Below are 22,768 nucleotides of genomic sequence, written 5' to 3'. Positions count from 1 at the left end.
AAACAAAGAAAACAAGAAACAGAGGCGAGCTAAAACTAACAAACAAACGAGATACTAAAGATAAACAAACGGGAAGACTATAAAACTAGGCAGGATAAACTAAAACAGGGCAAGGGAATAAACTAGGGAAAACACAGGGAACTAGAAAATAACAGAATAAACTGGAAGATAAATATATACTACAAACAAATAGGGAGGCTGACAAAAACAAACGAGGAAAACAATAAGGAACTAAACTAGATGGATAATAACTAACAAACAAAGCGGGAGTAGATAAACAAAGAAATAAACTAATAACTAAAGCTAGACAATGAACTAAACAGAGCAAGGATTAAACTAAGATAGACACGGAGAGAAACACTGAGAGAAACACTGAGAGAAACACTGAGAGAAACACTGAGAGAAACACGGAGAGAAACACTGAGAGAAACACTGAGAGAAACACGGAGAGAAACACTGAGAGAAACACTGAGAGAAAATCTGGGAACACGGGAAGACAAACGACAGGAGACAGTGCAAAGACCGACAGAGGACAAGTAACAGAGGAAGTCTATTTAACTAAACAGGAAACACACTGGGAGTGGAAACACCTGGGGAAGGGGTGGAGCTACAAATGAGACATGAGGTAATGGAAAATCACAGGCAGAACACAGGGGCACGGGTCACGTGGGACAACACAGGCACGAGGACAGACAGGAAACAGGGCCAGGCGTGACAAACTGATGATCTTACACTCTTATATCATTCTTTCTGCTGCAAAATTAAATCGCTTAAACCACTTTTTTATGGAATTATTGAAGGGTACCTTTGTAAATTCTGTCTTCTGTAAATTCCTCATGCAAGACTTTCTACTTTCTAAACTGTTTTCTGTTGGTGGTTATAAACAGACACTCAACTGGTTCAACCTGTTCAGTTTAAAGAGTTTGTTTCAGACCTGATTAGGCTTTTTATAGATGTTTTCTCTCAGTCTAATCTGATATGTTTTATTCAGTGTTATTTGTTATTTAAATCTTAAGAACAAAACTCACTGTATTTACTTTCATGAGGGCACATTATGGAATTGGTTCCTTCTAATGTTTCTGCTGTCTCTGATACAGTAGGCCTGTTTTTAGATTTAGATTGGTAGTAAGCAATTATACTATTGTTTTTAAAATGTAAGATATGTGTCACGTTATAACGAATATAATTCATGTTTGAACATATTTGTATTTAAATGTTATAATATATAAATATATAAATATGTTTTTTTTATGGAAAATGGTTTAACTGTTGGTAAACAAACCTTTTTTTTACTCAAGATTGTGCTTAAATTGTTCTTATGGCAGTATATAAGTGGAAAATAATACAACTTTTGAACAGTTTTTGGTTGCTTTAAAAATGATTTATTGATTTTTAAGAAAAGAGAAAATACAGTTAAAAATAGTAAATGACAGCTCACAGTTATACCATGTTGTTTGTGAAATATTTACACAGGAACAAAAATTGACTGCTTTTTATACATAAAAAAGCAATTAAGATTAAAGTTTAACCCTCAGTTAAAGAGTAAGGAAACATAAAATCCCAGCAGAATATGTTTGGAGCTCTTAAATCAGATCACTTCTTTGTGAAGGTTATATTATTATATTATCATATTAAAAATAGTCCCGAATAGTCCTCTTGTTTTTTTTTTGTTTTTTTTTTTGCATGGGAACCTCCATCACTGCACTTCAGGGACTAATATTAATATATGGGCCTGATCTTCATACTGATTGATTTGAGCCCATAATCATAACCTTTCCACTGCTGCCACACGTCACCAACGGCGAACAGGGACCCGTCACGCCCCTTCAGGTACATGCCGTTAGGGTTAGCGTAGTGGCATGAGTTATACCAAAAAGCCCCGAGATAGTTTCTGGCACAGTTAACCGATGCTGAGTCCTGATCTCTGTCAAAGGTGGAGAACCTCTGTCCACTGTGGTAGGAAAGAGCATCACCTGGAAGGAGAAGAAGATACTGTAAATTTCACACGGTTTGAGCACTGTGGCTTATTTAACGACTGGCTAATTTATATAAAATAATTAATATTTAGTCTCATTGCATCTTGCCAGTTCAATCAAAACATTGCAAATCTAAACATACTGTAAATAAAAACAAAAAACCCTGTATTAACTATTACAAATATACAGCCCAGAAAAGAAAAATAAAAGATCACTTAAAAATGATGAGTTTCTTTAATTTTACCAAATTAAAAACCTCTGGAATATAATCAAGAGGAAGATGGATGATCACAAGCCATCAAACCACCAAACTGAACTGCTTGAATTTTTACACCAGGAGTAAAGCAGCATAAAGTTATCCAAAAGCAGTGTGTAAGACTGGTGGAGGAGGAGAACATGATGACAAGATGCATGAAATTAAAACTGTGATTAAAAACCAACCAGGATTATTCCATCAAATATTGATTATTTCTGAACTCTTAAAACTTTATGAATATGAACTTGTTTTCTTTGCATTATTTGAGGTCTGAAAGCTCTGCATCTTTTTTTTTGTTATTTCAGTCATTTCTCATTTTCTGTAAATAAATGCTCTAAATGAGAATATTTTTATTTGTAATTTGGGAGAAATGTTGTCTGTAGTTTATAGAATAAAACAACAATGTTCATTTTACTCAAACATAAACCTATAAATAGCAAAATCAGAGACATTTTTGAGCGTCTCTACTCTAAAAAACTGTTTTACGGTGTGATTTTTTTGCGAGAATAAGGTTTCAGTGTACCAATCCAAATCAATCCAAAAACAACATAAATATTACAGTTATACAGTAAAATCTGTCGGTTACCAGCCCCTCCATTGAAGAATCCGTTAACCCGCAGTAGATAACCGGTAGCTTCAGTGTCCACAGAGAAGGAGCTGTAGAGAGCGTACGCCTTCATCCCATCAAAATCCTCCAGATCCACCCTCAGCTGATAGTTCCTCTTGTGAGTCAGCTGATAGAGGTTCTCCAGCCCTGCAGATATCAACAGGGATTCTTTAATTTAAAAATAGCCTTAAAAAAAAAACATTTAAACACATAAATACATATGCATGCAAAGTAAATTTAAGAGCTATTTTTTAAGAAACTGAGGAGGAACATGTATGAAAAGACAACTACATGTATAAAGTATATATAATAACATTAAACATCAAAACTGCACTAAATGAATAAGGCCACAAAATTAGATATTTCACTTCTTCTCTGCAAATTTCTGCATTCACAGTACATTGGTAAGAAACTCTCTTTTTTCCCTCAGTGTAAAAGACGAATGAAGTGATTAATTAATTAATTTTTGTATGTATTTATTATTTACAAGCGTGTCATATTATTCTTTTTCTTATTATCTCCTATTTCTAATTTCTAATGTTTTCAGTTCCTTTTTATGCTGTAAATGCTCTGCTGCATTGTAAATGAGGGTGATCCTAAACGTACTTAAATAAAGGTTGATTGATTGATTGAATTGAAGCTTGAAATGCTTTATTACCAGTGAACACTTTCTCTTATAAAGTGCAGTTAATTAAGCACTAAATGAAATATGTTTGTGTGGAGGTTAAAATATCAACTAAGTAAGTTAATTGACAATTAATGTAACTATTAACAACAAAAAAAAACCCCAAGAAAACAACAAAAAACTTTTGTAAATGTATAAATCACTGTATTCCTGAAAAATATAAACATTTTGAAACTAAATTCACAGCTCAACAAACATTTCTAATTTAGGAAATGTATGTTTTATGTATATTGAAAGATATATAGATTTAAAATTATTCACATGCTTAAAGAGCCACCAAACCCTAAACGTACTTTTTTATTAATAGCTAAAATGTTTGAAGTAATGAAACATATCTGTCCTGCTTAATTGTGTTATAAACATTTACTAACTGTATTTATAGCAAGACCGATGTAGTTTGGTAAGCAGACACATTACAATATGCAAATCAGTTAACCAATCAATAATCTTGCCCCCTTGCTGACGACGGCCAACCATCTGCGTCTCACTACCGCTATCAGAGGAATACTGCTCAGCCCAATCAGCTCTCCCTCCTGCCCCGCCCCTAAACCCATACATCACCCAGTGCAGTTCCTAAACTACCCCTCCCATTAATTTGTTCTGAAGGTGGAGCCAGATAAAATCAGGGGGTTTAGTTACTCTTAAAGCAGAACTGAGAGAAAAGAAGGAAACAATGTAGAGAGGTTTTTATATTACAATTATTATATAATTAATAATAATATTGATCAGAGTAATTGATGACCTCACCGAGCCAGTACTCTCCACTCTTATTCCCAAACCCGTTCTTGTAAGAGTCCCATGACCTGTAGAAGGTCACACTGCCGTCCATCCTCCTCTGGAACACCTGAGAAACAGGTAAAAGATCACGGAAATGTTAAATTAGAGCTTCAACTCTATCTTCTGAACCTAATCAGCTTCATCAGCTGAGAGGAAAATTTGGATTTTTGGCAAATTTAAAGACTTTTTTGGAATTTTAGCTCCAGTGATGTCATAGTCTAAATGTGAAAATATTTGTAATCCAGTATGTATTATTTATTATTTGACCCTATACTTATTGGTGAAACCTCCCTAAAATTACAATTTCTGACCAAATTCTTGTTTATTTTTTTTTATGTATGTTTTTAGGTAGTATACCTCAGAAAAAGAAACTTATTAAAATTACCATTACTTTAAGTACCTGGAAACTAGCAATTATAATAAACAAATAAAAAAAGTAAAAAAATATTATTTACAAAAATAAAATAATGTTATATGTCATTTTTCTAGGCATGTTATAAGAGTGTTTAACTTATTTTCTACAGATTACATATTTTTTTCATACAACAGTAAAGCAAAGCAAGAAACAAGAACTTTGTCACTGTATAAATAAAATAATACATAGAACATTATAAAAAAAATTGTAATAAGATTCAATTTCTAAAATATACACACAAAGTTTTGCTGAAACTGAGACTAATGCAAATTAAAATATACCATATACTATAATATAATTTATTTAAGAAAATTTGCCAATTTATTAATCAAATTACTACAAAAAAACTTTTAGTCACATGGATTGGAAATTTTACTACGGTGTTACAATGTTACAAAAGCACAAGGACAACAAGGCACACAGAAGCTGTAGAAAAAAAAATAAAGAAAAAAAACATGTTAAGATTTATACATAATAAAGGTGACACAGCGACCTCTATTGTTGGGATAACTGTAGTTATTGTGGCAAATATAATCTACATATATTTTTAATTGATGGTTTTTTTTCTGATTAAAAGATGATTTTTTTTAATAGAAATGTTATTTTTCCCCCTGGCAGTAAATAATAAATGTTATATTGAATATGTTCTGAAATGTTTGCACCAATATATTAAATTCAGTAATTCTATACTGATTGTAGAGACCTTCCTAAAATTAAAAGTTCTGACCAAATTCTTGTTTATTTTTCAAAAATGTATGTTTTTAGGCATTCCACCCCAGAAAAACTTATTAAATATGTATTAAATGTATCCATGAATTCAACTCTATGTGCTAAAAGCCATGTACTGGGTAGACTTGATACTTGGCAATTAGCAATAATAATAAACCAATTTAAAAATATATATTATTTGCGAAAATAATTTTTGTAGGCATGTTAAAAGAGTGTTTAAATTTTTTTCTATAGATTCTATTCTTTTTTTTACTTTCATACAACAGTAACGCAAAGCAAGAAAGAAGACATTTGTAAAAAAAAATAAAACTTTATCACTATATAAATTAAATAATATTACAGAAAATCATCAAAATTACATTTTGTAATGAGACTAAATTTAAAGTTTTGACAAAGTTCACAAAGTGAAACTGAGACTAATTTGAATTTAATAGCAATAGCTCATTCTTTGAAAATCTAATTTATTTAACAGTTTTAAGAAAATGTGCCAATTTATTAATCAAAATACAACAATAAAATTAAAACAGCAAAAAAACAAAAAGACACACAGAAAACTAAGTAAAAAATTACAATATAAACATTAATACATAATAATCGTGATACAGCGACCCCTATTGTTCGGACAACTGCAAAAAAAACATGCACTTTTTGATTGCTAGCAGTTATTGTGGCAAATATAATATAAACATACTTTTTAATAGAAGTTTTTAACTTTAACTTTTTTTTGTCCCTGTCAGTAAATAAATAATTTTATTTTGAATATGTTCTGAAATGTTTGCTACACTAATATATTACATTCCATAATTTGAATTTCAAAACATGCTATGAAATAAACATTAAAGAACATTAAATAAATCTCTTACAGTCCATCCTGATTGGTCGTCAGTGCAGCTCATCTCACAATACACGTCTACAGGACTGTCTCGTGTGGGGTAGATTGTATACAGCCCGCTCTGCTCAGTGCCATTCCTGGTGATCTCGTCACAGTCCTGCGGCAGGATGCTCACGAGTACAGGACCAGAGTTCACCACCAGGGGGAGGAGTAGAGCCAAGAAACTGCGGGTCTGAAACGAAACGAATAATCAGGTAACACTGCCTACAAAGGTGCGACTTAGAAACAGTGTGTGTAATAATACTACAACAATACTCACCATCACAGAGAAAGACATGACTCCTTTATCTGCTTAATGAACTGCAAATAAAATGTAAAGCCAAATTTAAAACTTAATCACATAGGAATAAAAATAAAATTAAAAATATATGTAAATTAAAAATATATGTAAATTAAAAATATAGAAACCACTTCAGTTTCTGAATCAGTTTCTCTGATTTTGCTATTTATAGGTTTATGTTTGAGTAAAATGAACATTGTTGTTTTATTCTATAAACTACAGACAACATTTCTCCCAAATTACAAATAAAAATATTCTCATTTAGAGCATTTATTTACAGAAAATGAGAAATGAAAACAAGTTCATATTCATAAAGTTTTAAGAGTTCAGAAATCAATATTTGGTGGAATAACCCTGGTATCTTGTTCTCCTCCACCAGTCTTACACACTGCTTTTGGATAACTTTATGCTGCTTTACTCCTGGTGCAAAAATTCAAGCAGTTCAGTTTGTTTTTCAATTTTGGTAAAATAAAGAAACTCATAATATTTAAGTGGAATTTTCCAGAGCTGTATAGAAAATGTGTCATATATGTTACAATTGAGTTTTTTTTATATACTTTTACAACATAATCATATAGAAATATGTTAAATACATACAGTATTAATGCTAACTAATGCACAAATATTATAAAGTAATATAATAATGTAATAAAAATAAAGAATTTCGACTTGCCTGGTCAGAGTTTCAGTACTGTAGCGTATTCTGGTGATGCAGATGAAACTGGTGCCTCTTTTTGAGTTTGGATATCGACTTTTAAAGACTTTTAATGTGAAGTCACGTGTCGTATTTGTCCTGGTTCGATGGTCATCGTGATACTCATGTATGAGGAAGATGAACACAATCAACGTGTCGACTTTCTAGCAAAGTAATGAAAACGTCTAAAGTTTCAAGGAAGTTTCTGTTTCTGCACATTTTAAACCCAGACATGAAAAATAAGAATCACAGTGATCACATTCCTGAAGTGCTTAAAGAACAACAAGAGCTGTAAAGGTGATACCATGTTTCGAAAAGTGAAAGTCTAGCATCCAAAACGTCTCCAGTGTCTTCCGAGAAGGTAAGACCCACCATGTGTCCAAAAATATGTGGACACCCTTTCTAATCAGGCCCGGTGCAACGGGGCGAGCAAACCAATCACAAACCAATCACAAACCAATCAGGCAAGAAAACCAATTAGATAACGATTGATTACGAACTGAATGAAATGAACAATGGTGTGAACGCCCCTTTAAATTCAGCGAAGGTCAATACCCCGTTCCTGGGTTATACAGGGTGTCTATAATGTTGCTACATACATGGTTGCTATGGTGTTGCTAGATACAGTACCTGCTATGGTGTTGTTAAGTGATTGCTAGTGGGTACCATAGCACACCATAGCAACAACTTTGCAAAACCATGGCAACCACCTAGCAACACCATAACAACCACCTAAGCACCTGCTAAAGTTGTATCCCCATTTCTAAACAGATTCAATATGGGTTACACAAGGTGGCTATAACGTTGCTACATGGTTGCTATGGTAGATAACTTTTGGATAAGTTTATGCTGCTTTACTCCTGGTGCAAAAAAAAACATAATATAATATTGTAAAAATAAAATGAATAATCAGGTGTCCCAATACTTTTGAGATTAAATACAGTCAAACTGATTGAAGAACGTAGAACATAGATCGTTTCTCCAGGCCATACATTTTAAAATAGCCCTAAATGTCTCTCCCCGTTTAGAAGTATGATAGATTTTATGATAAAAACAGTCTCTTAATCAACTTTCCCACTTTACTTTTGAGCCTGTGAAAATAAACTGTGTTAAAGATGTGTGTTCGTAAATTCCACTTGAATGACCTACACTGTTTGTTTAAATAATAAAAAAAATGCATTTCACAAAATTCTGGCCTGGATTCACTCGATGTCTGCGGTTTATGTTTAGTTAATCCGTCCAGTAAAATAATCTCAGGCATGCAGATCTGAACAATAACTGCTTTCACACAAAACTAAAAAACGCAATCAGGAAAGAAATCGACTCTTTAGTGTTTCCTCACAGTTAGGAATGAAAGAGCTGACATCTGTGATCATCATGCTTTTTTAAATCTTCTTTATTTGAGGAAGAAATAAAAATATTGTATTTCCAACATTATTATAGATGTCTTTGCAGAAACGGCTGAATCTGAAAAGGCTTTTCATCATCATTAATAATTTATTACATCAGAATAAACAGTATTGCATTGTGGAGTCCCTCAAGGCCCAATCCCTGGGCCTCTTCTATGCAACCTCCTTATACTATATATATATATATATATATGGACAAATCCTAATAATATTAATAATTAATCAATTTCCACAGGTATTTTGATTGTTGATGTAGAGAATATCTGCATTTAGACATGTGTAAACAGGACCTGTTGATATTATTTAAATGATTTATCTTTTTATTGTATACTGATCTTAAAAATCTTATATAGTTTTTATGTTGGATTGTAGCCACATGATTTTGTCCTGCAGTTTTCAAAATATCAACACTGTTGAAAAAAAATATCACATAACACCATAGCAACCACTTAACAACCTGCAAAGGTTGTACCCCCGGTCCTAAGCAGATTCACAATGGGTTATACAAAGCATACATAAATGGGTTATGCTTTAAGGTTGCTATGGTGTTGTTAAGAGGTTGAGCTAGTGAGTACCATAGCACACCATGGCAATAACTTAGCAACACCTTAGCAACTACCTAACCATCTGCTAAGGTTGTAACCCCATTGCAAAGCAGATTCAAAATGGGTAATACAGGGTGGCTATAAGGTTGCTATATGGTTGCTATGGTGTTGCTAGGTACCTGCTATGATGGTGTTAAGTGCTTGCTAGTGGGTACCATAGCCCATAGCACAGCATAGCAATGACTTAGCAACACCATCAGAACAATCTAACCACTTGCGAAGGTTGTACCCCAGGTGTCTGCTGTTGCTATGGTGTTGTTAAGTGGTTGTTATTTGGTTTCGATCATAGCAACCATTTAGTCACCCTGTATTACACATCTTGCATCTACTTAGCAACACCAAAGCAAACACCTTGGGATACCATAACACACCATAGCAATGAATTTGCAACACCATAGCAACCACCTAACCACCTGCTAAGGTTGTACCCCAGGTGTTTGCTGCAGCATTGCTAAGCAGATTTAAGATTATACAGGGTGGCTAAATGATTGCTATATGGTTGCTATGGTGTTGCTATGGTGTTGATAAGTGGTTGTCATTAGCAACACCAAAGCAAGCACTTTGGGGTACCATAGCACTCCATAGCAATTACTTAACAACACCATAACAATCACCTTGCAACACCATAGCTACCCCCTTGTATATTCATAATAACTGCAGTTATTTGCTCTAGTGTTGTTGAATAGATGCAAGGTTATATAGTTATATTTTGTGGTTACTATGATGGCAACCATCTAGCAAGGACTTAGTCACACCATCGGAGGTGCTTAGAAACACAGTAGCAACCACCTAGCAACCAATTATACACACAAAAGCAAACATCTGGGGTCAAAAATAAAAAATCATACCTACAATCCTACAGCATCCACCTGCTGTAGCAACAGTCTAGGAAGGAAATGCACTGCGTCAGTTGTAAAGTTTGGTGCAGGGGGGATCATTAAAAATTTAAATATATGTGTTTATATGTTTATGAGAGGGATACTGAGGAAACCGTTGGCTGAAAGACCATATAGGGCCCTTAGAACACAGGTCCTGAAGTAATGATGTGAAACTCAGAAGAATCCTGCCTGTTAAAACCTTCTGTTTTTTAAAGAAATGAAGGAATGTATTTTAGCATCTGAACTCTGTTCAGAAATATATTGCTTTTAATTGAGAGGTTTTAGGCTGGTATGCAGTATAAGGAAACTCACAGCAGATATGAGCAGATAAACATGAACCTGTTGGCACCACGCCTAATGTTAGGTGTGGTTCAGGTGTAGTTCAGGTGTGGGCCTCATTAATGCTCTTCTTGCACTTAAAAATGATGAGTTTCTTTGATTTTACCAAATTGAAAACCTCTGGAATATAATCAAGAGGAAGATGGATGATCACAAACCACCAAACTGAACTGCTTGAATTTTTGCACCAGGAGTAAAGCAGCATAAAGTTATCCAAAAGCAGTGTGTAAGACTGGTGGAGGAGAACATGATGCCAAGATGCATTAAATAAACTGTGATTAAAAACCAGGGTTATTCCACCAAATATTGATTATTTCTGAACTCTTAAAACTTTATGAATATGAACTTGTTTATAGAATAAAACAACAATGTTCATTTTACTCAAACATAAACCTATAAATAGCTAAATCAGAGAAACTAATTCAGAAACTGAAGTGCTCAATTATATTGAAATGTGTGAAATGCAAATAAAAAAGAAATCAGCTTTTTTTGCATTGCTGGGATAATTTTTTTATTTATTTATTTATTTGTTTTTTTAATGTCACAGATTAACACAAAAGTTTTTTTTGAAGATGTAATCAAGAGACAACAAGTAGAAAGAAAAGGTCTCTGAAAAGGTTTTAAAGTAAAGAAAAACGTTACACATTTAATAAACGTGTGATAACGTTAAACGCCTCTGTCTCGTCTGAAAGACGCTTCTATTTGTTAAAGACAGGTCTGATCTTCATACTGATGAACTTGAGACCATATTCATGGCCTTTCCAGTGGTACCAACAATTTCCAATCCCATAATAGGTTTTATCTAGTCCCCACAGGTAAATACCGTTGGGGTTGGTATGGTGGCAGTTGGCGTACCAGAACCCGCCGAGGTAGGTCTTAGCACAGTTAGTCCCCGCATCGTCTTTGTCGAAGGTGGAGAACTTCTGCCCGTTGTGTATCGCCAGAGAGTTACCTACAGAAATATAGTGCAGTAGTGTTAGAAAAGTGTAGATATATAAAAACATTTCCAAAAAAATAACTACTTATTTCTAATTTACCCCCATTTTTCTACTAATTTATCTGGTCGATTGTCGCACCCATTCAGCTGCTACTCAGGTGATTATCATCCATCACTAGTGACTAAAGACCAGCACATGCATCCTCCGACACATGTGAAGTCAGACTCCGCCTCTTTTTGAACCTCTTTAGCCGAGTAGCATCACAGCGCTAACACTCGGAGGAAAGCGCAGCGACTCGGTTCTGATACATCAGCTCACAGACGCAGCCTTGTGCTGATCCACATCACCCTTGGAGTGATGAGGGGAAAGAAAGAGCGCCATCTACTGTACTGTACCCACCCAGAGAGAACAAGGACAACTGTAACTGCTCCGGCAGCTGATGGCAAGATGCATGACTGGGATTCAAACCATCAATCTACATATAATAGAGGCAATGCATGTATTTGCATTTATTTGTGTCAAACCTTTTAAAAGTGTAAAGAATGCTCTTTTTATTCATGTAAAAGTTATTTTAAGATCTCTTAGCTTCTTTATGTGGCTTTCTTTTAAAAAATTTAAAAATGCTTTTTTGCGTGGCATCTCTTCAAAACATATTTTTGCTTTTTTTAATATTTTTTTATCTTTTTGATTTTTTTGTCTTTCTTTTAAAATCTCTTCACTTTTTTGTGTCTTTTTTAAAAACCGTTTTGGTTTTTTTTGCTTTTTTTATCTGTTTTTTGTGTCTTTCATTTAAAATCTTTTTGCTTTTTTGTTTGTCTTTCTTTTAAAACCTTTTTTGTGGCTTTCTTTTAAAATATTATCGCTTTTTGTGTCTCTTTAAACATTTCTTTTGCTTTTTTGTCTTTTTTACCTTTTAGATTTTTTGTGTCTTTCTTTTAAAATCTTTTTGCTTTTTTCTGCCTGTTTAAAATCTCTGCTTTTTTGTGTCTTTCTTTGAAAATCTCTTCGCTTGTTAGAGTCCTTTTTGTGTCCTTTTTCAAATTGCTTTGTTTTTTTTTGTGTCTTTCTTCTAAAATCTCTTTGCTTTTTTGTGTCTTTCTTTTTAAACCTTTTTCTTTTTTTATCTTTTTGTTTTTTTGCATGTTGTTTTTTTAATTGCTTTGCTTTTTGTTTGACTTTCTTTTAAAATCTCTTTGCTTTTTTCTGAGCCTTTTGCTTCTGTTAAGATATTTTTCTTTCTTTCTTTTTTGTTTCTCTATTCTTTTTATTGTCTTGTCTTTTTTGATTACCTCTTGGAACTCTGGGATATGGAGTTTGGGGTTTGGGTGACAGAGATATTCGGGACTATTTGAAGAGTGAAACAGCAGATATTCAGTATTACTGTTCTGAATAAAACACTCTTACCTGCTCCTCCGTTGATGAAGCCGCCAATAGTGAGTTTATACCCGTTAGATTCTGAATCTACAGAGAAAGACGAGTACTGAGCGAAAACCTTCCGTCCATCAAAGTCCTGCAGATCCACCCTCAGCTCGTACTTCCTCCTGCGGGTCAGCTGATAGAGGTTCTCCAGTCCTGGAGAGGAAAAAGATTTACTGACTGAATACAACCCAGACAGACGTCAAGATCTCTATTTTAGTAAATTGCAGATTTCCCAGCTTGATTCAGGGCGTGTCGGTGTGTCTTTGCTATCGTGACGTATCGAAAGGAAAAGTACACCTTGTTTCACGAGCGTACACCCCCACTTATTACACACACATGAACACACAGCAGCACAAACCCAACTTTTACATCAACAATAAACAGAATAGTAAATAAAATAACATTGCTGTTCCCGTAAATGAGCTGCTGGAGCTCCTTCACAGCGTCAACCAGCAGCTCAGTTTCCTCTGCTGAGAAGAGTTTGTTGAACACGTCCAGGTAGCTGCACAGTTACAATAGCAATCCACCAAAGACAGAGCTCACCTGACCTACTCTTGAAGGGAATGATGAACAAAAGAGACACTCTGATTTTACATTGCGCCCAAAATTAAACACACCCATGATTAATTAAGAGAATTAGTACATGCCTGGCAAGTGTAAGGTTTACTTTTCTCGTTGTTACGATAGCAAAGACACACTGACACGCCCTGAATCAAGCTGTTAAAATGAGCCACTAGTTAATAAAAACTGTACTTATGTTTCTTTTTCTTTCTACACAGTTTAGTTCTTTTAATGTTTGTCGTCACAGTAAATCCTCACCCAGCCAGTATTCTCCATGTTTGTTGCCAAATCCTTTCTTGTACTTTTCCCACGGCCTGTAGAAATTAACACTGCCGTCCATCCTTCTCTGAAACACCTGATTTATACAAAGAACGTTTAATTGAATATACAAAAAAATCACAGTTGGATATTTTAGAATTCACTGCAAATTTACCCCAAATCTAATTACTAAAAGAAAGGATTGATTCAGTAAAAATAAATGAAGTAAAGTTTACTAAAAGAAAGGATTGATTCAGTAAAAATAAATGAAGTAAAGTTTACTAAAAGAAAGGATTGATTCAGTAAAAATAAATGAAGTAAAGTTTACTAAAAGAAAGGATTGATTCAGTAAAAATAAATGAAGTAAAGTTATTAAAAGAAAGGATTGATTCAGTAAAAATAAATGAAGTAAAGCTTTTATTAAAAGAAAGGATTGATTCAGTAAAAATAAATGAAGTAAAGTTTAATAAAAGAAAGGATTGAGTCAGTAAAAATAAATGAAGTAAAGTTTACTAAAAGAAAGGATTGATTCAGTAAAAATAAATGAAGTAAAGTTATTAAAAGAAAGGATTGATTCAGTAAAAATAAATGAAGTAAAGTTTACTAAAAGAAAGGATTGATTCAGTAAAAATAAATGAAGTAAAGTTTAATAAAAGAAAGGATTGATTCAGTAAAAATAAATGAAGTAAAGTTTACTAAAAGAAAGGATTGATTCAGTAAAAATAAATAAAGTAAAGTTTAATAAAAGAAAGGATTGAGTCAGTAAAAATAAATGAAGTAAAGTTTACTAAAAGAAAGGATTGATTCAGTAATAATAAATGAAGTAAAGTTTACTAAAAGAAAGGATTGATTCAGTAAAATAAATGAAGTAAAGTTTACTAAAAGAAAGGATTGATTCAGTAAAAATAAATGAAGTAAAGTTTACTAAAAGAAAGGATTGATTTAGTAAAAATAAATGAAGTAAAGTTTACTAAAAGAAAGGATTGATTCAGTAAAAATAAATAAAGTAAAGTTTAATAAAAGAAAGGATTGAGTCAGTAAAAATAAATGAAGTAAAGTTTACTAAAAGAAAGGATTGATTCAGTAAAAATAAATGAAGTAAAGTTTACTAAAAGAAAGGATTGATTCAGTAATAATAAATGAAGTAAAGTTTACTAAAAGAAAGGATTGATTCAGTAAAAATGAATGAAGTAAAGTTTAATAAAAGAAAGGATTGATTCAGTAAAAATAAATGAAGTAAAGTTTACTAAAAGAAAGGATTGATTCAGTAATAATAAATGAAGTAAAGTTTACTAAAAGAAAGGATTGATTCAGTAAAAATAAATGAAGTAAAGTTTACTAAAAGAAAGGATTGATTCAGTAAAAATAAATGAAGTAAAGTTTACTAAAAGAAAGGATTGATTCAGTAAAAATAAATGAAGTAAAGTTTACTAAAAGAAAGGATTGATTCAGTAAAAATAAATGAAGTAAAGTTTACTAAAAGAAAGGATTGATTCAGTAAAAATAAATGAAGTAAAGTTTACTAAAAGAAAGGATTGATTCAGTAAAAATAAATGAAGTAAAGTTTACTAAAAGAAAGGATTGATTCAGTAAAAATAAATGAAGTAAAGTTTACTAAAAGAAAGGATTGATTCAGTAAAAATAAATGAAGTAAAGTTTACTAAAAGAAAGGATTGATTCAGTAATAATAAATGAAGTAAAGTTTACTAAAAGAAAGGACTGATTCAGTAAAAATAAATGAAGTAAAGTTTACTAAAAGAAAGGATTGATTCAGTAAAAATAAATGAAGTAAAGTTTACTAAAAGAAAGGATTGATTCAGTAAAAATAAATGAAGTAAAGTTTACTAAAAGAAAGGATTGATTCAGTAAAAATAAATGAAGTAAAGTTTAATAAAAGAAAGGATTGATTCAGTAAAAATAAATGAAGTAAAGTTTACTAAAAGAAAGGATTGATTCAGTAAAAATAAATGAAGTAAAGTTTACTAAAAGAAAGGATTGATTCAGTAATAATAAATGAAGTAAAGTTTACTAAAAGAAAGGATTGATTCAGTAAAAATAAATGAAGTAAAGTTTACTAAAAGAAAGGATTGATTCAGTAAAAATAAATGAAGTAAAGTTTACTAAAAGAAAGAATTGATTCAGTAAAAATAAATGAAGTAAAGTTTACTAAAAGAAAGGATTGATTCAGTAAAAATAAATGAAGTAAAGTTTACTAAAAGAAAGGATTGATTCAGTAAAATAAATGAAGTAAAGTTTACTAAAAGAAAGGATTGATTCAGTAAAAATAAATGAAGTAAAGTTTACTAAAAGAAAGGATTGATTCAGTAAAAATAAATGAAGTAAAGTTTACTAAAAGAAAGAATTGATTCAGTAAAAATAAATGAAGTAAAGTTTACTAAAAGAAAGGATTGATTCAGTAAAAATAAATGAAGTAAAGTTTACTAAAAGAAAGGATTGATTCAGTAAAATAAATGAAGTAAAGTTTACTAAAAGAAAGGATTGATTCAGTAAAAATAAATGAAGTAAAGTTTACTAAAAGAAAGGATTGATTCAGTAAAAATAAATGAAGTAAAGTTTACTAAAAGAAAGGATTGATTCAGTAAAATAAATGAAGTAAAGTTTACTAAAAGAAAGAATTGATTCAGTAAAAATAAATGAAGTAAAGTTTACTAAAAGAAAGGATTGATTCAGTAAAATAAATGAAGTAAAGTTTACTAAAAGAAAGGATTGATTCAGTAAAAATAAATGAAGTAAAGTTTAAAAAAGAAAGGATTGACTGATGTTCAGTTCAGTTCAGTCTTGTCTTATCTGAAATTAAATTTACTTAAAAAAAAGCAAATGCAGAAAGTTAGTAAATTTTACTCCTCAATTTTTAAAGTGTACTGTATCTTTTTATAGGTACCATTACAACTTTGATAATTAGCCTTTTTTCACATCATTAGTACTAATAATTAATTAGTACTAACATTGACTGGGTCAGATATGGACTGATCTCAGTACTGCAGTTAATCTAATATACAGATACTGTAAAACACACCGTCCACATGGCGTCCTTCAGTGATCCTCCCAGAGTGCCCATGTCACAGTACACCTGTACAGGTGTGTAGTCTGACAGGTAGATGTAGTAAACGCCGCTCAGGGTTTGGCCGTTACGGTAAATATCGGCGCAGTCTGCTGGATGCAGCTCGTTGGGATCTGAGGTGCCTCCAGCCAGCAGGGGGAGCAGTAGAGCCAGAAACACTCTGCCCTGCAGGGAAAGTGATGACAGGTAAGATTGCAGGATGGTTGAAGTGGTGTTGCAAAGAGAGTTTGTTGCTTGGTGGTTACTATGGCGATTTCTTAAATGCTAAACTCTAAACTGTGTTGTTGCACAGTAAAGGGGTTGCTAGGATGTGGCAAGATGGTTACTGGGCAGTTGCTATGGTACACTTATGTGGTTGCTATGGTGACTCAGGTAGCCTAGTATAGTTATGACAACAGAAGCCCAAAAAACAATCACATGATCCACGAGGAGCTCCTATAGTTTTTGGTTTCTGGGTTCATTACAGTTAAATAATGTAATAAATAAACACTATTTATACAGAAAAACCTTCCTGTATATATAATTACATCCACACGCCTTCTTTATAAGTAAAACATATTTTTATCAGATGTTTATTAGATATTTGATACTTGTTTTGTAGTCAAAAGCAGCCTAATCCTAAAATATTCCAATCTTAATTTATATAATAATTACACTGACGGGGATTTTTTAGGGAGATGATTTACAATTAGATTCTCACGTTTATTTCATGATAAATCGTTGTGATTTTAACTTTTTAAATTGAGAAATAGACCTCATATAAATACATACTGTTTTACTTTCCCCTTTAGAACATAAAACATCCATGTAAATGAAGGAATGGACATTGAAATAGTTTATAATATAGTATTAAATAGAATAAAAATAAAATAGGTCATATAAGAATAAATAAACAATATAATAAAACAAGGGTTTAGTAAAACATATTCATCACTAAATGTGTATAGTTTTATTGTTGTTGTTTTTTGTCTTGGGCATTATTTACATTTTCCATATTGTACTGATTCATAGAAATCAGTTCTATTTCTAGAGCAGCCCATGCTGAGGAAGATTTAGCAAAGTGACATATTGTTATAATTATATAATTGTTATAACAATTATAATTCATTGTTATAATTATGATATTATTTATTAGGAATTAAAAAAAAAAAATATATATATATATATATATATATATATATAAACTACAGACAACATTTCTCCCAAATTCCAAATAAAAATATTCTCATTTAGAGCATTTATTTACAGAAAATGAGAAATGACTGAAATAACAAAAAAGATGCAGAGCTTTCAGACCTCAAATAATGCAAAGAAAACAAGTTCATATTCATAAAGTTTTAAGAGTTCAGAAATAATCAATATTTGGTGGAATAATCCTGGTGGTTTTTAATCACAGTTTTTTTTCATGCATCTTGTCATCATGTTCTCCTCCACCAGTCTTACACACTGCTTTTGGATAACTTTATGCTGCTTTACTCCTGGTGTAAAAATTCAAGCAGTTCAGTTTGGTGGTTTGATGGTTTGTGATCATCCATCTTCCTCTTGATTATATTCCAGAGGTTTTTAATTTGATAAAATCAAAAAACTTAGCATTTTTAGGTGCTCTCTTATATTTTCCCAGAGCTGTAGTTGGTAATTTAATAACAGTATTAAATCTGTTTTTTTTTTTCTTTAGAACCTAAACAGTCCATATAAATGAAGCAATGGACACTGAAATAGGTTGTAATATAATATCAAATAGAATAAAAATAAAATGGATAATATAATTAAAGTAATGTACATATATTTGTGATGTTTCGTTAAGCAGATAATTGCACTTACATGACCTTTTTAACAAACAAACACCAAAAATTTTACACAGATATAAATATTTAAATATACTGTGAAGAAAGTAGAACACACTTACTGTCATTCTTGTCTTTTGGTTTAGAAGAGATCAGACAGAAGATCCTAAATAAAAAGAGTCAAATTAATCAGTTTATAGTAATTTTATTTAAAAAAATGAATATTTAGCATTAACAATGTGGACTGATCTTAATATCTCTACATTTTCCTAAAAATTCTATATGTTTCTATATGTTTCTCCTTAAGGCAACCATACAGCCATGCATATCTCAATATCTCAATAAAACTAATTTTTAAATATAGATATTGCTATAATTTGTTATAAATTATCTCTAAAATTAAAGCCTAATAGAATCTCACTTACCTCTTTCTCAACCAGTCTGAAGTGTTGGGGTACGGTATCTTGTTTTAAACCCTGTTAAACCTCCTGTTATTGAGAAACGATGTGTTAAAAACTGCTTTCTCACAGCGGTTGCCAAATATTTTCTCTTTTATTGCAACAGCAAAAGTTTAAAAGGATGTTTTTTGTAGATTATAGATTAAAGAGTCACTGAAGATTAGGATATGAGGACATGACCGTTGGCAATGCCAGATATGACGATGCAATAAATGCACCTAAATAAATGACTATAAAAATATTACAATTAACTATTAATATATTGCACTTGGGTAATCTCTATGCTCTGTATCTATCGTATCTCCACCAGTTTGGCTCAGTTTGGCATTTTTGGAGTTTATCTATGCAAACGTTGGATGAATATGAAAAGTTGATTTGAGGAAAAAGTTGGAAAATTATTTGTGGTCCCAAAATCCAGAAATTAGAAAACACTTTACAGTATTTTGAGCACAGAGGATTTTGGTGGCCCAAAGCAAATCTATTACAACTACAGCTCTGGGAAAAATAAGATTCCACTTAAAAATGATGAGTTTCTTTGATTTTATCAAATTAAAAACCTCTGGAATATAATCAAGAGGAAGATGGATGATCACAAACCATCAAACCACCAAACTGAACTGCTTGCATTTTTACACCAGGAGTAAAGCAGCATAAAGTTATCCAAAAGCAGTGTGTAAGACTGGTGGAGGAGAACATGATGCCAAGATGCATGAAAAAAAAACTGTGATTAAAAACCAGGGTTATTCCACCAAATATTGATTATTTCTGAACTCTTAAAACTTTATGAATATGAACTTTTTGTTTTCTTTGCATTATTTGAGGTCTGAAAGTTCTGCATCTTTTTTGTTATTTCAGCCATTTCTCATTTTCTGTAAATAAATGCTCTAAATGAGAATATTTTTATTTGGAATTTGGGAGAAATGTTGTCTGTAGTTTATAGAATAAAACAACAATGTTCATTTTACCCAAACATAAACCTATAAATAGTAAAATCAGAGAAACTGATTCAGAAACTGAAGAGCTCTCTTCATTTTTTACAGAGCTGTATGTACAGTACCTCCATGTGTTTAGATGTTTCACTACTTCTATTAAACTGAAACCGTATGTTGTAAATATGTTACTGATACTCTGTTTGTTTTAAGAGTTTCTTAAACGTTACCCAAATTTAACATTATTATAAGCCTTTTTTTCTGCACCCGACACCTCCGTGGCCACACTGGGGTGCAAAACTCTTGGGAAAAGATATTATTAAATGAACCTTCATCCTATCTTTTAGACCCCGCTGGAGTTTTGGACCACATAACCTATTTCTTCAAAACTGAGTGGTCAATAGACGCTTCAATAGACTCAATAAAGATCTCATTCCATTCTTTTTTTATTCATTTTAAAATGTCTAGTTGTGTGTCTAGTATGAATGAATGCCATGTGAGCTGCTTTTAGTAAAAAAAGTGCTCAGGTGATCCAGTATAACACTGCTTTAGTCCGGTGGAGGAGTGGAGGGGAGAAACAATAGGATTTCAGCTCTTGCTCATGAATATTCATACATGCAAACATATCGCCTCTGATTGGTTAACAGCACTGTGACACCAGGAGGCAGCGAGATGGACAACAGTTAATTTTTTTTTTTAAATAAAGACATTTTTACACTAATAACAGTCTTTGCAATGTCATATGTTGCTTTACAACATGTGTAATAATGTCCTGCTAAGTGCAGTTCAGCCACTGATCTAGTCTTAGAGTCTCTGTAAAACACCAAATCCACCGGAGATCCTATTTAAACCTATAGGTACACACAGAGGTGGGTATTCCAGGCCCAGAAAGTAAATATCTCAGTTGTACTTGGCTGGTGGTGTTTTTCCTCCATGGACTAATTCTAACCATTTGTTTCTTAGCTCTGAATTACTGGGTAAAGTATCTAAACACTGATGTGTTATTCGCACAAATAACACAGGAATGAACTGCCTGCTGTTCCTAGAGCTGTTAGCTCCTCCTGTCTGACGAGACGGCGTCGCTGCCCGGCTTCAGCTCTGTCTGTGGGCGGTCCCGAGCCGAGGTGGGCGGGGCCATGAATACTTTAATACACGGTGCTTTTCCTGATCGACTAGTTTTTCTGAATATTTTCTTTTACTAGCTGCTGCAGAACAATGAGGAAGAGTTTCATAATGAGCAGCATCATAAACAACTCAGAGAGACCCACTGTATCTTAGAATACAACAAGAACAAGAGGATTTTAGCAGAAGAAGAACTTTAACCTCTGGATATACTAAATGTCCAGGTGACTTTCTTCATCTCCTACATTGTGGTAATTCTATAGAAACACTTTCAGGTGTTGGAGAAATCAGCATATTCCACAGAACCGTAGAAGGCTTGATAATAAAGATGTTCAAGAAGGTCTAAAAAAGTAGATGATTAAAATGTTTGGAATGTTTAAGAGTGAAGTCCTCGAGAAACTCACCATGAAATGACCTCACCATGGCCAGAAGTGACCCTGTTTTCACAACAGTGTTACTATACAACTTCTCTGCAGTTGCGAAAGCGAATGCTTCAAAGGAAGATAAAAAGACTGTAGATAAAAGAACCGGTGGAGATAAAGGTATGAAGACATGATCGTTGGGCAATGCCAGTTTTAACGGTGTGACATTTGCAACACTATCACCTCCAGCATTAAAACAAAAAGTTCTCGATTAAATTTCTCTGGTCTTTATGCTGCTATAGTTCACTATAGTGCACTTGTTTAGCAACTTTGAGGCTTTTGACTTTTGCACGTCACACTTTTCAGATTTTATTTTGCTTAAAACTTTAAAAACCATGTAGAATTTTTATTGCACTTTACAACTATGTGCAACTTTGTTTTGATTTATCACTTAAAATCTCAATAAAATACATTTTAGTGTGTGGTTGTAGGAACTATAAATATTATTGCAAGCCACGTATCGTACGCAATAATATCACCAACATGTTTGAATATGGTGAACGATATTATACCCTGACATATTATCTAATTATCACATCAGGGTTCTACTTTTTTTTTTTTTTTACTGTTTTTATCAAAAGAAAAAATCACACTGTTCTCATTTCCCATTATATATCTACTAGATACAGATTATATCTGTCCAGTATCATTTATTTTACTTTAATCCTGGATATATGGAGATATTTGGAGTGAATTATTATTAGCATCGTGATATTCTGGGTCATTGACTTAAAATTCTTGTAATTAGAATTAGAATTAGAAATACTTTATTGATCCCAGGGGGAAATTACAGTTATTACAGTAACAACCATTTATGTTGAATAATAATCACTCAATCACTCGAAAATTACAATATGTACACATATAAAAATTAGCTGTAATAATAAGTACAAGAACACATACTGTGATTTATCAGAAAAAAAATAATAATAATGAAATAATAATAAAATAAAATAAACAATAATAATAATAATAATTATAATAATAATACAATCAAATTTTTAATATCTCAGTTATGGGTGTGTCATATCAATTTGTTGCAGTAGTGTATTCTTGATTTTTTTTTAATTGAGTGTTTTGTCATATTGCCAAGAGTATCGTTAAAATACATAATTAAAATACATTCAAGTTTTTGATTGTAAGGAGACAAAATGTGAACTAATCCAAGGGGTATGAATACTTTTGCAAGCATGGTTAACATGGGTAATCCACTGTTTTTTTTAATAAAACATAAAAGCTTAACTTGTTTTTAG

General features: G+C 32.2%; 2 protein-coding genes across 3 annotated transcripts in view; both read right to left on the bottom strand.

Moving 5' to 3' along the window:
- Positions 1-1,359: 1,359 nt before the first annotated feature.
- Positions 1,360-6,643, bottom strand: LOC103021906 (microfibril-associated glycoprotein 4-like). The gene is made up of 5 exons (XM_015602735.3): positions 6,597-6,643; positions 6,309-6,509; positions 4,272-4,368; positions 2,819-2,986; positions 1,360-1,973 (listed from the first exon to the last, which is right to left on the bottom strand). Exons 1-5 carry the CDS (start codon positions 6,612-6,614, stop codon positions 1,720-1,722), a joined length of 738 nt encoding a protein of 245 aa, XP_015458221.1. The 5' UTR covers positions 6,615-6,643; the 3' UTR covers positions 1,360-1,719.
- A 4,374-nt stretch (positions 6,644-11,017) lies between these two features.
- Positions 11,018-22,768, bottom strand: part of LOC107196808 (microfibril-associated glycoprotein 4) — a 46,330-nt gene continuing 34,579 nt past the window's right edge. Inside the window, exons 1-6 of one of the 2 annotated variants that reach the window (XM_022674458.2) lie at positions 19,010-19,065; positions 18,707-18,750; positions 16,756-16,965; positions 13,719-13,815; positions 12,885-13,052; positions 11,027-11,494 (exon numbers count right to left, since the gene is read on the bottom strand). In XM_022674458.2, the coding sequence (XP_022530179.2) occupies positions 11,241-11,494; positions 12,885-13,052; positions 13,719-13,815; positions 16,756-16,965; positions 18,707-18,712 (735 nt within the window). In that variant the 5' untranslated portion in view covers positions 18,713-18,750; positions 19,010-19,065 and the 3' untranslated portion in view covers positions 11,027-11,240. Of the gene's footprint in view, positions 11,495-12,884; positions 13,053-13,718; positions 13,816-16,755; positions 16,966-18,706; positions 18,751-19,009; positions 19,066-22,768 lie in introns of those variants that run through there. The other variant, XM_049469445.1, reaches the window with a different exon arrangement.

This window comes from Astyanax mexicanus, chromosome 21, assembly GCF_023375975.1.
Source record: "Astyanax mexicanus isolate ESR-SI-001 chromosome 21, AstMex3_surface, whole genome shotgun sequence".
NCBI classification, from domain to species: domain Eukaryota; kingdom Metazoa; phylum Chordata; class Actinopteri; order Characiformes; family Acestrorhamphidae; genus Astyanax; species Astyanax mexicanus.
The sequence above is the reverse complement of the archived record's forward strand: the minus strand, read 5'-3'. Positions and strand labels throughout refer to the sequence as shown.